This window comes from Brachycentrus maculatus, unplaced genomic scaffold (genome assembly GCF_059751285.1).
Source record: "Brachycentrus maculatus isolate JH-2025_06_01 unplaced genomic scaffold, ASM5975128v1 h1tg000258l, whole genome shotgun sequence".
Lineage (NCBI taxonomy): Eukaryota > Metazoa > Arthropoda > Insecta > Trichoptera > Brachycentridae > Brachycentrus > Brachycentrus maculatus.
Window position 1 is genome coordinate 1,271,518 of NW_028281009.1, and position 14,217 is coordinate 1,285,734.

Sequence of the window (14,217 nt, forward strand, 5' to 3'; positions counted from 1 at the left end):
TTTTAAGTGTTAATTAATCAGAAGAAACCACCATGAACAATTAGGGCTGCAAACAATGGTTTTGAGATGTACCATAATAGCTGATCAAATTTGACCAATTCATGCATTTAAAATGACATCCATCTTTCAGTTTAAATTATTGCAATATAAATTATGGCTACTAAATTTTATATAAATAGGCAGGTGATTTTTTTGTTTGGAAAATATAAAGTATCGCTTTACTTTAAAATTGGTCATTATTTTATGTCCCACCATGTTCAATTTGTATTGAAAACTTAAAACTGATAAAAATAATATGTATAATGTATTGTTTACCTTCTATATAAATATTAGGCGTAGTTTTATTTTCAGATTTGTGCTTGAAAATTTTCAACTCCTCACATTTGTTTATTAAGTCCATAAAACATTAAGTCACATTAAGTCCATAAAACATCAGTTCAAATTATTGATCAAACAATATAAAAAACAAACACTTGAAAATGGATCATATTTAGTTTTCTTCCCATTTGTGTCTTTCTGTGTATAGTAGTTTTTATACATCTGGAAAAATTTTTTAAAAATATGCATGCTTTGTAATCAATACAAATCTAAAAATTATTATTAAAATATCCTTAGATTTCGAAACTCTGCTGTTTTTTCCAGAAACATTATCAACATAACAACATATCAACTGCAATATCTGACCGAAGATTATAAGCCAAAGACTAACTTATATGTATATTATAAACTACCATCAAAATAATTTCACAAGTTTTGCGATGACGAATAGAATGTCAGATGGCAATATGTTTTTTCAATGGGAAAAAATCTAACCATATTAAAAACGATTTGGTTGCAGTTCAAGTGACTTTCGAAATTTTATTTTTGGAAAAAAATCATGTATGTTTTCTACTACTACTACTACTACTACTACCATCACGCCGTTTCCCCGCAGGGGTAGGCAGAGAGGATGGAACGCATGTATGTTTTCAATAATTTTAAAATGATTAATGTCGGAATAAACAATTATTTTTACTAATTTCAATTACATTATTTTATTATTTTACAGTTACAATTAAGGTATTATGTTTTAACATATTTTATTTCTGTTTTCAGAGTTTTGAAGAAAAAAAAAGTAAAAAACTCATTAATTTGGCTGTTATTTTGTGGTACTTTATATCCATTTTAAAATTTAACATATACTTGGTAAATAAAAACTTATTAATCTGACGCGTGTTTTGATGCACTCAAAATCAGTCTTTGATAACGATGTTAAGTACTTTCATCCAAACATTATAGTTAAATAATTAGTACTATGATATCATATATTTTATATACAGCATTTAATATCATATATTTAATGTACATACATATCAACAATGTTTGAGCTTTAAGTATATATCAATTATAATATTTTTTTCATTTATTCATCGTTTTTAGATATACCTACTATTTATTTTAGAAATACTGATATAAATATTTAGAGACAAAAGCTTATAAAAATTCTCAAAATATTGTTCTGGATAATTGTTTAATTACCATAACTATCTATAAGAATGTTGGGGCATTTAAATCAAATGAAAAGTTTTTTTCTTGGTTTATCTTATGAAGGCGTTACTGAAGAATGACACTGGTAGTAAAAAGGTTTTAAAAAATTAAGAAGCTTTTATAATGATTGAATCGAAATTTGTTTTAAAATTCATTCATTTCATAGACTTTTAAGTTTTAAACATAAATATGAATAATGTAAAAGGATAGGAGAAATGAAAAAATAAAACCAAGTTTTGCTTCAAGGAAACACATATATATTTTTTAAATGCTCTACAAATGCAGTATTTACTTTTAAATGTTTCCCTATATAAATATTTTTATAATAATTGTTTCAAGGCAATCAAAATAATTATTAGTTCATCAACAGGATATGATCAAGGTATTAAATATTTTCCGATACAATAAACCACTATCTGATCAACACAGATTATGAAATTGCGTACAAAATGTGGTTAGACATTATATTGATTCTGCATAAATAGATTGAAATCAAATTATTAATATTAGTTTTTGTGATTCCTGAGAATTGTAACTGAATTCATATTTAAAATGTCTAAATTGAGTGATTGGAAAAATAATTCGTCTATAAAAAAGTTTCAAGAATATCTTCAAATACCATCAGTTCATCCAAATATTAATTATGGTGTGTTATTTTAAAAAAAAAGTGTTAATATGTATTTTATTTGATTAATTGAAATTTTGTAAATGCTTTAAAATATAATAAATTACATTCACGGTACTCACAGATATTAGAAGGTTCACATTTTGGAGAACATATCTAGCTTAAGAATATAACTTAGAGCTATTTATTGTGACCCGTTGTTTAAAAAAATATACAGTATTCAGTCATTTTACAGAGGTACATTTTGGGAAAATGTATTATTTATTTATTTTGTTATTGTGTATGAGAACTTAGTAATAATTAAATGAGCTTTGAAAGTCATATCTCCATATAATTTTCTTATTACTTAAACCGTAACTCATTTGCCTCCTAAAGCCGCTTGTGCGCTACACGGAATTTTACCGTCCGGCAGTCCGGTTTTGAAAAATGAAAGCGACTACGACAGTTTAGCAAGCAGTGAACAAACGGCCTAAGTGGTGACTCCGACGTGATTAAACACAAATACATATCAACACCTAGCTTAAAAACTTCTTCCAGAAGAAAATTCTCCATGGAAAATAGCTAAAATAATTAAAATATTATGGTAAGATGTATAAAAAAAACTGAGGGATCGTGTTTTTTATAGAACATTTTTAATATGCTACTTGCATGCATGTTGAAACCATCTGTGATATTTGAGGTTGTCAGTTTATGTTTATCACATAAAAAATTGTGTGAAATTGAGAAAAACAAATAGTGGATAATTTGTCTCAAAAATATTTTTTCTCTACAATGTCTCAATTATTTTTTTCATTCAAATTTCTCTTGGTTTCAGATCCCTGTATTGCATTTATAAAAAAGCAAGCCGAAGAGCTTGGGTTGCCATATCAAGTCTACGCTGGTCTCCCACAACAGCCGATTATTATTCTAACATGGACAGGATTAGATCCTACATTACCATCTATTCTTCTCAATTCACACATGGATGTAGTTCCAGTTTACCCGGTAAACTTTTCAAAATACACCTATCTCTTTTCAATAAAAATAAGTTCATAAATACAATATTATTTCAGATATTTATTGATGGTAAAAACCCAGGTTATTGTTACTTTGATCAGATTGGTTTAGTCAATATTTATTTACAACTTTATTATCCGCCTTCGTGGTGTAATGGTTAGCGTGTTTAGCTACTGTGCTGAAGGTCTCGTGTTCGATTTCCAGGGGGGGGGGTGAAAATAAATATTGGTGATTTATTTCATATCTCTAATATTTATTTAATATTACCCTGGATTGGTCCCTGAAGCGCAGGAGTGATCACCTTGCCTTCATGTAAGTAACAATCAAGATAACACTGCGTCAATATGATGCAGTGCTCTATGCACCATTGGCTGCAGATAAGGATAAGAAAAGAAAAAATATTATTCGACATATCAATGTAATTTTATTTTTGTATAAATTTTGAGTTCATAAAACGCTATTTGTAACCGACACCGGTTACGGGCGATGACTCGAACAAATATTCCCGCCTGGCCTTCACACGGAATCTGACCAACTTGCCACCATTGTAAGGGGTGACGTTCCAGACGGCCCCGCCGTACCGAGTTGTACGCTGGATACGGACGGAGGTGACTGGATAAGCGAGCAGGGAAGAGCGAGCACTGAGCCGACAAGTCAACTTCAATAGTTCTAAGAAGGGCTTTCCGAAACCGGTCCGTGAATCGGTGCAAAGAGGCGAAGCGGTCCAGGCTGGCGGCGCGGCGAGGTCTTCAAGGAGCAGGAGCGGAGAAATGAAACACAGGTTTCAACAGTCACACCAGAACTAACTTTATTAGGGAAAAGTGAACCCTACTTATACCGGACCGTGATCGCGTGCCGCCCGACAGTGGGAAAGCACGGCCAATCAGCGGCCGGGGTAAAGAGACAGCCATATTGCTGTCTCCCTCTAAGGGGCACCGGACGGGCTACTTTTCCATACCGTACCGGTGCCTCTACAACAATATGTCCGATTCTAAACTAAGCTACATATTCTAAATACATAACTAAATACATTATTCTATATTCTTATATCTATTACATTTACTTTCCTTACATCTAATACATAAATCTCATATAAAATACAGACATACAGCCATACAAAGTTCACAAAATCCCTTCTTCGGGCCGCAGCCTGACGGGCAGCCATCTTGCCCGCCGGGCGCCCAGTGGTCCTTTTCCGGGATGCTACACGGGGTGTGCGATCTGTCCGTAACACTATTTATGCCAGTTGTTGTTACTTAAAATTTGTGTTACTTAGAATGTATGTATATTGTTACTTGAAAAAAACTGTATTTTGAAAATTTCAATTTGGCTAGATATGTAGTGAAATAATCATGAAAATAACACAAAATCAAGTTATCTAGAAGGAAAATGCATTTTAAAAATCAGTATAAATTAAATTTCCTAAATCATTTTGAAAAAATCATCATTGCTAATGTATGCATTATTCTCATAGCATAAAAATGAGGTACTCAATATTTCAATGAAAGTTTAATATCAGATCACATTTACATAATGAATAATTGATTATGGGTATCTATTGAGTATTTATTTAGTATTGAGGGATGTCAATAATAATGTTTTTTATTCCAGGAAAGTTGGATCCATCCGCCATTTAGTGGGCATTTAGATGATAATGGATTTATTTATGGACGGGGAGCTCAAGATATGAAGTGTGTGGCTATTCAATATATTGAAGCAATCAAGAGACTCAAAGAGAAAGGAGTCAAATTGAGACGAACCATTCATATGTGCTTTGTTCCTGGTTAGTTAAGATATTTTTTGTAAACATTACACACACACACACACACTCTTCACATTAATAAAATGTAACTATTTTTATGGTTTGCTTGGATGAAGACTTTTTCATATTAAATATATAATATTGGTGCTGATAAAATATATTTTATTGTATTCCTGCAGATGAAGAGAGAGGGGGAAAGGAAGGAATGCAGAAATTTGTTTTGACCAATGATTTTAAGGCTCTAAACATTGGCTTGTCTTTAGATGAAGGAGTTGCTAGTTCTGGAGAAAAATTTTCTGTGTACTATGGAGAAAGAAGTATTTGGCGTAAGATATCAAATCTATTTAGCATACAAAATTAGTGCTTGATTTACAATGTCTTCACTGGTTTAACGTTTTCAAATCTTTTAGATGTGGCCGTTAACTGTCCTGGAACCACAGGTCATGGATCTCTTCTTTTACCAAACACACCTGGAGAAAAGGTCGAATGCAGAATATTTTGAACAATCGCCAACTGTATTAAAAAAATATATATTTTTGACGAATCTCGTTTCCATTTTCAAACTATAAAATTTTTATGTATCTAGACCAAGGGGGGGAAAACTTTGGCTACTCGGATACAGTCTTTTGGCTTGCAGCATTTTAAAAAACTGAGTATCTATATGTATAAAAATTTAGTTTCCGTATGTTCGTGTCCACAAAACTTGAAAAGTAGTCGATGGATTGACTTGAAATTATGTCAAAAACACGGCCTTATGTCAAATCACATAAACGAATGTGGTGTTTAAAAAAAGACTCAGACCTAATCTAGTCATACACCTAGGTTAGGTACTCATAAATTTTAAGTGACCAAATGGTAAACAGATACCATATTGCTATAACAGACAAATGTTTACTAAATTTACATATGAAAATTTTCAGGTGCGAATCATTGTGGATAAATTTATGGATTACCGTGAATCTCAGAAAAAAAAGTTGGAATCAGACCCGTCTTTGACTATTTCTGATGTAACAACTATAAATATTACTCAACTTTTTGTAAGTACTAGCCTAAAGAAACTTTTACATATAAGCAGTGTCTAAGTGACAAAAGCTAATAAGAGAATAGATATGCAACCTAGAGTGCTCTAGCGATTATTTCTATTCTCGTTTCGGCGCCAACAATTATTCCTCCATTTAGTGGACTAGTGAACTTCATCCTGGGCTACGTTACTTATGTTATCTATATCAGACCAAACACTTTCCTTTCCTAGATCCAAAAATCCAGAGCGCAGAGGACTGATCACCTAGTCTTCAAATAGTTAATCAACTTGATCAAGGCCCCATGTAAAACAAATGCGTTGCCCAATGCATCACATGGGAATATATTTTACCCCTTGTACAAATAGTGTCGAGTTGTGGTCTCGTGGTCAGAGTCAAGAGTTTTTGGGTTTGAACCCAACCTACCACAATTTGATACCAATTTTTTAAATAGTGAGGTGCCCACGAAAAAAGTATTAAATTGAAATATTTATGTATAAGGGTACAATATTTATAAATATATATAAGGGTACAAATATTTGTCTTTAAAAAAAGGATATCTATTAGGTGCTCTTACTATTTTAAATGTCATATTTAATATACATTTTAGGGTGGTATTCAAAATAATGTTGTTCCAGAAATGCTAACTGTAGTTTTTGATGTTCGATTGGCTATTGACGTGGACCATATTGAATTTGAAAACATGGTAAGAACATCCTCTACTAGTTTTTCTTTTGTTCTTACATAATATCTTTAAAAAAAATCATATTACATTATGAAAATTGCACTTGCTTCAGATAAAAGATTGGTGTGCAGAAGCGGGTGAAGGTATAACATTAGATTATGACCAAAAGGATCCCAAAATTGAAGTTACCAAACTCGACAGTACTAATATTTTCTGGGTTTCCTTTAAACAGGCAGCCAATGAACTGTAAGTATTTAATTTTTATATTATACTATTTTTTGCATGTGCTTATTTTTTGACTTTTTGTAAATAAAAATGATCTATATTTATACACTAAACATAACATGTCAGTAATTTAAATCCAACCAAACATACCATTATTTTATGACAATTTTTAAAAACCATCAAATATTACTGAAAGTAATATTTGATGGTTTTTAAAAATACAATACAATAAATTAATAAAATCAAATAAACTTTTACTTTTATTTTCATCGTTATATCAATAACTTTTAATAATACATAAAAACATATTATTTTATTGTTATTCATTCTAATCTTTTAAATTATTTTCTTACAGAAACATAAAGCTGACTAAACAAATTTTCCTGGGAGGAACTGACAGCCGATTTATTCGACAGGCAGGAATACCAGCTATTGGATTTTCACCAATGAACAACACGGTCCAAAAATTGCACAGCCATAATGAAAATTTACATGCTGATATTTTTCTTAAAGGAATTGATATTTATGAAAAAATTATATCCGCTGTTGCAAATGCATAAGTAATAAAATAAAAGTAATAACAAAAAATCATTTTATCATCAAATAAAAATTTTAAAAATTTCTATGAATTTTTATTTATTTTCAATGGTAAAAATATTTTAATTTCATATTTTTTTCGTAGGGCCCAGTGGCCCTGTATTAAAAATAGGGATCAAGTTGAGGTAGAATGAAACCAGGGAAGCACAACCAATCTCTAATTAAATATTTTTTGATGGAAAGTGTTCCTGCACAAAACGTTGATAAAATGCATAATACGTTTCGACTAATAATACGTAGTCGACTAACTTATCTGTTGCATTCTTGGAACTTTTGTATATATATTATATATACCTATACATATATTGTATAAATGTATACCTAATTTTAATACATCCGGGAGTTCAAAAGATTCTAGCTAAAAGTATATAATTTGGATAATATACCTACTTAACTAAAAAAAGATAAGAATTATATTCTAGGAACTTCAACCTTGAAAGTTTGTAACGCTAAAATTTATCCTTCGATTGATGAACGTAAGAGTTATTTTAGCTTACTTACATGTTGAAATGAACTTCTAGCCGTTAGTACATTTATTCGCCCGCTTTGACCTTTGTTTGACATTTTGACAGTCAAAAATCGAAGTTCGCGGTTTTGGTGTGTGACCGGTAAATATATGTATATGTACTTTTATTGGCTTGAAAACCTTATCCCTTACTTCATTGTTTTAAAAATCTTATGCTTCATTTATGCATCCACAATTATTTTTATATTTGTGGGTAATTTTTATACAGCTTATGGATTTTTTACGTAATTTTCTTTCAGATTCGTCTTATTGGAATCCTTTTTATCGGACAGAATTTTAACTGATATTATTTATTGTATGTTTCAATTGGTTTTCATGAAATATGAAAACCAATTGTATTAAATGTATCGTAATATCGTATTACATTTGTGGCGAGGGTTAGAAATGCCTATGTCGGATCTAAGTTATTTAAAGTTCAATTTTAAAGTTTTATTCAATATTTTGATGTTAGAAATCTCAGTCAGGTGAATTATTATCAAATTATAAACCTAGAATCGGTGTTCATCTTGTAACTGTTTCAAAAGTAACGCTATACCTTGACTCCAGCTATATTATTCACTTTTAGAAGAGTTATTCTCAAGCAGAATTTACTTTTATAGTTTACTTTGTACATTATCAAACATTAATACAGTAGTCTGTCACATTGAGATCGTCCAGCAACATCCATAGAAACAAATAATATTCAGTTTTCGCAGCCCATTATAAAAAAAATCTTACTTTAAAAAAGTCAGTGTTGGTTAATTTTCACAAAGGAACATATTTCAAGACATTTTTATCCAGAATATGATAATTAGAGTTTTTTTTAAACCAGTGTATTTTTAATAAAATTAAAATAAACATACCAAGACATTCAGAATTTTATTTTCATTTAAAATCTGCCTATTGTTTTCCATAAATTATTTGTTTTTTTTCTTTTCTTAAAAAATGAAAGTATTATGGATTTAAACTGATTTATTTTTTTATTTTTAATAATAATAATTTTTAAAAAAACAGCAAGATTTTCAGCTTTTATTTTCATTTAAACCTGCCTACTGTTTTGCAGATTTTGCTTGTTTTCTTCAAAAAATCAGAGTAGTATGGATTTAAATTGTTCTTATTTTATTTTTTTGTACTGAATTTTATTATGTATATCAAAAAATTTACAAATGTGAATGTACATTATAACTTTAAAATATAGTATCAAAAATAAATATGGTGCTGGAAAAAAATGTAAAAAGAGTGATGTTATACTTTGTATGAAGTGATGTCTGTCAATTTTATAAGGTGACACATTAAGTAAAATTTATCAGCAATTTATCAGCAATTTATCAGCAAAAAATTAGAACAGGGAACCTGGGGAACTTCCAGACTTATTATTTTCATAAATACAGTGGAACCTCTCATAACGAGTTTAATTCGTTCCAGCATCTTAATCGTTAAGCGAAACATTTTTTCCCATACTTCTTCTTTGGTCTCAATCCTGCGGATTGGTCTGTAGCAACAGATGACATCTTTTTCGCCATTCTCCCCTATTTTCGGAAGTCTTCTGCAGCTCCTCATACGTCGGGCAGCCCATGTATAAGTCGCTTAGGTAATTGCGGCGTGGGCGTCCTCTGGCATTTATTCCCTCGATCGTCCCCTCTATTATTTGGTGCAGGAAACCCTCTTGTCTTAGCACGTGGCCGATCCATTCGGCGCGTCTTTTCCATACAAATCAATGTAAAATACAATAATGCGTTCCAGGCCGAAAGAAAATGATTTTTTAAAATTATTTATTGTAACGTTTATTCAAATAAAATTACTTAATTGTTAAGAAGTGTAAAAACTCGGAATATAATTTAGATTTGAAAAAAAAAACATGAATAAAAATATGAATTTATGACAAATAATCAATCCCTTTTAACTAGAAAACTGTTTTAAGACATTTGTTTTTACTGAAGCTTCAAAATTTGGTAAAAATGTGTTCTTCGGTGGTCAGCTCTTAGCTGTACTCTTTCACAAGCTCTTCAATATCGTTGTTATCCACCTCGAGTCCCATGTTATTGGCTAATGACACAATCTCGTTGACTGCAGACTCCACAGTTACTGTTTCAAAATCACATTTGACAACGCTCTTTGGCCAAAGTTTTTTCAAAGCAGAAGTGAGGGTCCTCTTGGTAAACCTCCTTCCCAAGCCGTGAAAGTCCCGGTTCACAAGTGAATATCGTATAAAAGGGACTTGCCCTTTCTCTGTTACTCATTATGCGAAACATCACTCGTTAAGGGAGCAACTTTTTCACATTTTATTTTTCTCGTTATGCGAATTACTCTTTATGAAAGGTGCTCGTTATGAGAGCTTCAACTGTATAATATATGTTCAGTTTACGGATATGGATAAGACACTCTTCATATGTTATTCTTCCACAGGTAATATCAAGCTCAAAATGTCTCGCAAATTCTGTGTTGGAGGAAACTGGAAGATGAATGGAGATAAGGCCCAGATTACAGGGATTATGGACACCTTAAAGAAAGGTCCCCTTGATCCCAATACTGAGGTAATAACCATCAAATATTATGTAAACAATGGCTCATTATAACGTCTTGAAATTGGCCTTCTGTTAATTGCACTTTGTTGCACGTAGTAGGAATTTTTATTAAATAATTGCTTAATGTTCATATCGCATTCAAAGTTCACAGTCATTTGGTTTTTCAGGAATACATTGCACGGAATTGTGATTAAAGTACGTGTTTACATCACAAGTGAACATAATATCTAGTATTTGTAGCGGGTTCAGTACCGGAGAACAAATATGAAACCTCCTGCAATCATTTTTATCTGGATAAAACTTAAAATATTGTTTTCCATTATAGGAAAAATTGTTTGAATTTTTCTCACTTAAACTTACTAAATGCACAGATTCAATTTGATATTTATTAGAAACTGTCAATGAACTTTTATTTAAAAGAGAATCCACGAAACTCACTGTAGTTGTATCTACATTTAGTTGTACAAAGACTCTATTTTGTATCACAGGTTGTCATCGGTTGCCCTTCAATCTATTTAGAATTTGCTCGTAATGGTCTACCTGCAAGTATCGGAGTTGCCGCACAAAACTGCTACAAAGTGGCAAAGGGAGCTTTCACAGGTAAATTATTTTGCCTCAAAGATTTTTTTTTAAAAACACCTGTTTAAATGAAGCTTTAAATTTTTCATAAAAGCATTTTTTAAAACAACGTTAAAAAATAAATATCGTAATTAACTTGAATTTATACTTTCTAGTTATTTTCTTGTGTTTGTTGCACATTTTTGAAGATTTATTGTACTAAAAATATCAATAGCTGGTTTGTTGGTAGCAATGTTTACATTTTCAATGACCATTGGAAGTAATTTTCAATGTTTTAAAAAATGGTATATATGCCTATAAAATATATATATTTGACAATATTTTTTTTTACCTAATATATTTCGCTCTTACCAAAAGCACCATTTTATACTTTCAAACTTTCTTTTCTAAAGCAATTCACCAAGCAAATCGCATGCTTACAATTAGAGTTCACTTAACACAGGAATCTGTTCCAGAGCTAAATGAAAAAGCGTTAAATGAGGTCATCTCAATATGTAAAATATGTACTAATAATATCATGACATGTACTGTAATAATATCAAATACGCCAGGATACTGCATGAAGTATTAAAAATGTAATTAGGTAAAAAACAGTAATAAATGTAACTATTTCTTTATCTTTGTTGATAATATTATAATACAAATATCAATAAAAAAATATTTTATCCCATTACCTTAAATAAATAAATAAACTAACTTTTTGATAGTTAAGCCAAACTCGAGGTTTGATCATGCATAAACTGATATAATGTCATACTGACCAATAGAAAAACACCATAGACATAGTCTACCATAAGCCTTTTCTTATAGAGGTAGGTATGAAAAATAACAAAAAGCCATTATAAAGTCATGGGTTCTGAGCGACAGTAATTTACCAGATAAAATGCTAATTTTATATAGATAAATGTTATTATTATTATTATTATTTTAAGGCTCATTAAACTGGTAAAAAGATTGAGTTATGAACCATAAGCATTACTATGTGATTCTTTTATTTATCTTCCATTTTAATCAGTTTAATTATATTAATAAGAATGTACAAATAAACTTTTTTACTGCAGGTGAAATTTCTCCCGACATGATTAAAGATGTTGGTTGCAATTGGGTCATTATTGGACACTCCGAAAGAAGAGCTATTTTCGGAGAGAGTGACCAACTTATTGCTGATAAGGTATTTAATATGATATGTATTTATTTAATTAACTTTATTATTCTGTTTCTTTTTAAATTAATTAAAAGATGTCTCATTGCATCTTATAGTTAGTATACAATTATAAATTATATTTTACCTTATAAAAATCGCAACTGCATTTTTATAATTAAAAATATCATACTGCTTATACTATAACAAAAGAAAAAAAAAACAAAAATTCAATTACTTAATTAAGAAGCTTTTTTTATTGGATTCTTAGGCCAAAGGTTTTGGGAACAAATTTGCACAGCTTATATTATCCGAAATTCAAAATGATCTTATTTTAGACCGTTCCCTGAAAATGATGCATGAATAAAAAATCCTCAAAAAATGTACTTTTAAGGTCACACATGCCCTGCAGTCAGGATTAAAGGTAATTGCCTGCATCGGAGAGACCTTGGAGGAGCGAGAAGCGGGCAAAACCGAGGAAGTGGTCTTCCGTCAGACTAAAGCCTTAGTTGGTGGAATTGGAGCTGACTGGACTAACGTTGTCATCGCTTATGAACCCGTCTGGGCCATCGGCACTGGCAAGACTGCCACCCCACAACAGGTAATAATTATATATATTACATTTTTGTGCTTCAATAAATATATATTTTTTTTCAATTAATGACATTCAAACATAATATATATAATCTTACTTTGACCAAAGTTTGATACATCCTATAATGGAGTGGTATATTTATTAATTGATTAATATCAAGCATTAATTCTTTTCAGCATCTTAAGTATGTACAATAATAGCTCAAATCGAAATTGAAAGGACCGAAAGTCAAATTTCAATTTAAGAATTTGAAAAAAAATTACATATTGATGTTATATTCATATTTTTTGTTGACAAACTGACAAAAGCAGCAAATTAAATTGGAATAAATTTAAAATTGTGTTAATTGCTTTATACTGAGAAATTATACTGAGAAATAAAATAAAGAAAACTTTATTTTATGTTTTAAATCCATATTACTTTTTTTTATACGTAAAAAGTTAAATGTTTTTTTTCGTTTCTTGTTTGTTTTTAGGCCCAGGATGTTCACGCTTCTCTCCGTAAATGGCTGTCTGCTAATGTTTCTGAAGCCGTTGCAAATGCTGTCCGCATTCAGTATGGAGGGTCTGTAACTGCCTCAAACTGCAAAGAGCTGGCTGCATGCCCAGATATTGATGGATTCCTTGTAGGAGGTGCCAGTCTGAAACCCGAATTTGTGGACATTATTAATGCAAGACAGTAAAAAAATGAGACATTCAATCATATAAAATTTCATCTGTTTTTTCATTAAAATCAGTCCTGAGCTATTTAACTAGTCGTTGCAGTTTGTATAAATATTTAAAAAATACATGTTGTGTAATAACTACAACTCTTTTTAGAAGATAAACTATGGTAGCTTAATCTTTGTAAACAGTTTTGTAAAATAGAAGTTGCAATCACTTTTTTGTAACTGCATTTTAAAAATTACATTAAGATTTACAAGTTTTATGTGCATGTTACTTTTATACTAAATGCATATTGTTTATTTACTTTACATAGAATATATTATTGATTCCAAATAAAAATGCTTTTTTTTTATTTACCCGTAAAGCAATTTTGTAGATGTTAGAAAACCAAAAGATTATTGTATTTTTTAATGAATTTTCAGAAATTGACGGATGGTCTTATGAGTTTTGAGAAGGTTCTCTTTCTTGTCAACCTCTAAAGCTAACAGACCAGTATTGATATTCGGTTGGCAGATTTTTACATGCACTCTAAAGCATTCAAATTCAGTCAATTAACTGATTTGAAAATGAATATGTTTTACAACAATTCTAGCAATCTTTCCTAAATTGTATCAAGTTTTTTAAAGAGAAAAAAATCTGGGCATTAAAGAAATAACATTTATAAAAGTAAAATAAAAGTAAGTTATTAAAAATTAATAAATTGTTAAAGCTCTTTTAATATTTTTAAAAATTGTTGTTTTTTTTTTCTAAGATTTTTTTTTTCGAGATAAA

General features: G+C 30.3%; 2 protein-coding genes across 5 annotated transcripts; both read left to right on the forward strand.

Annotated features, from left to right (window-relative positions):
- Positions 1-500: 500 nt before the first annotated feature.
- On the forward strand, positions 501-7,460 carry LOC148305961 (aminoacylase-1B-like). Of its 3 annotated transcripts, none has more exons than XM_088265789.1 (10): positions 501-879; positions 1,098-1,185; positions 2,967-3,136; positions 4,760-4,931; positions 5,090-5,236; positions 5,321-5,391; positions 5,831-5,947; positions 6,540-6,635; positions 6,727-6,860; positions 7,195-7,460. In XM_088265789.1, exons 3-10 carry the CDS (start codon positions 3,113-3,115, stop codon positions 7,397-7,399), a joined length of 966 nt encoding a protein of 321 aa, XP_088121915.1. In that variant the 5' UTR covers positions 501-879; positions 1,098-1,185; positions 2,967-3,112; the 3' UTR covers positions 7,400-7,460. The 3 variants fall into 3 exon arrangements, with proteins under 3 accessions (XP_088121915.1, XP_088121916.1, XP_088121914.1); XM_088265790.1 differs by having other exon boundaries at positions 1,098-1,148; XM_088265788.1 differs by lacking the exons at positions 501-879; positions 1,098-1,185 and adding an exon at positions 1,836-2,173.
- A 543-nt stretch (positions 7,461-8,003) lies between these two features.
- Positions 8,004-13,785, forward strand: Tpi (triose phosphate isomerase). 2 transcript variants are annotated; one of them, XM_088265794.1, is made up of 6 exons: positions 8,004-8,054; positions 10,348-10,475; positions 10,955-11,066; positions 12,107-12,216; positions 12,581-12,787; positions 13,257-13,785. In XM_088265794.1, exons 2-6 carry the CDS (start codon positions 10,365-10,367, stop codon positions 13,461-13,463), a joined length of 747 nt encoding a protein of 248 aa, XP_088121920.1. In that variant the 5' UTR covers positions 8,004-8,054; positions 10,348-10,364; the 3' UTR covers positions 13,464-13,785. The 2 variants fall into 2 exon arrangements, with proteins under 2 accessions (XP_088121920.1, XP_088121919.1); XM_088265793.1 differs by having other exon boundaries at positions 8,004-8,044.
- The last annotated feature ends 432 nt before the right edge of the window (positions 13,786-14,217 follow it).

What these genes read in the sequence shown, in the direction of transcription:
- LOC148305961 (XM_088265788.1), top strand. Translation starts at nt 2,080, where the DNA reads ATGTCTAAATTGAGTGATTGGAAAAATAATTCGTCTATAAAAAAGTTT. An exon ending in TCATATGTGCTTTGTTCCTG is followed by an intron (nt 4,932 to 5,089) that starts GTTAGTTAAGAT and finishes GTATTCCTGCAG; the next exon opens with ATGAAGAGAGAGGGGGAAAG. An exon ending in ATATTGAATTTGAAAACATG is followed by an intron (nt 6,636 to 6,726) that starts GTAAGAACATCC and finishes CACTTGCTTCAG; the next exon opens with ATAAAAGATTGGTGTGCAGA.
- Tpi (XM_088265794.1), top strand. Translation starts at nt 10,365, where the DNA reads ATGTCTCGCAAATTCTGTGTTGGAGGAAACTGGAAGATGAATGGAGAT. An exon ending in CCCTTGATCCCAATACTGAG is followed by an intron (nt 10,476 to 10,954) that starts GTAATAACCATC and finishes TTTGTATCACAG; the next exon opens with GTTGTCATCGGTTGCCCTTC. An exon ending in GGCAAAGGGAGCTTTCACAG is followed by an intron (nt 11,067 to 12,106) that starts GTAAATTATTTT and finishes TTTTTACTGCAG; the next exon opens with GTGAAATTTCTCCCGACATG.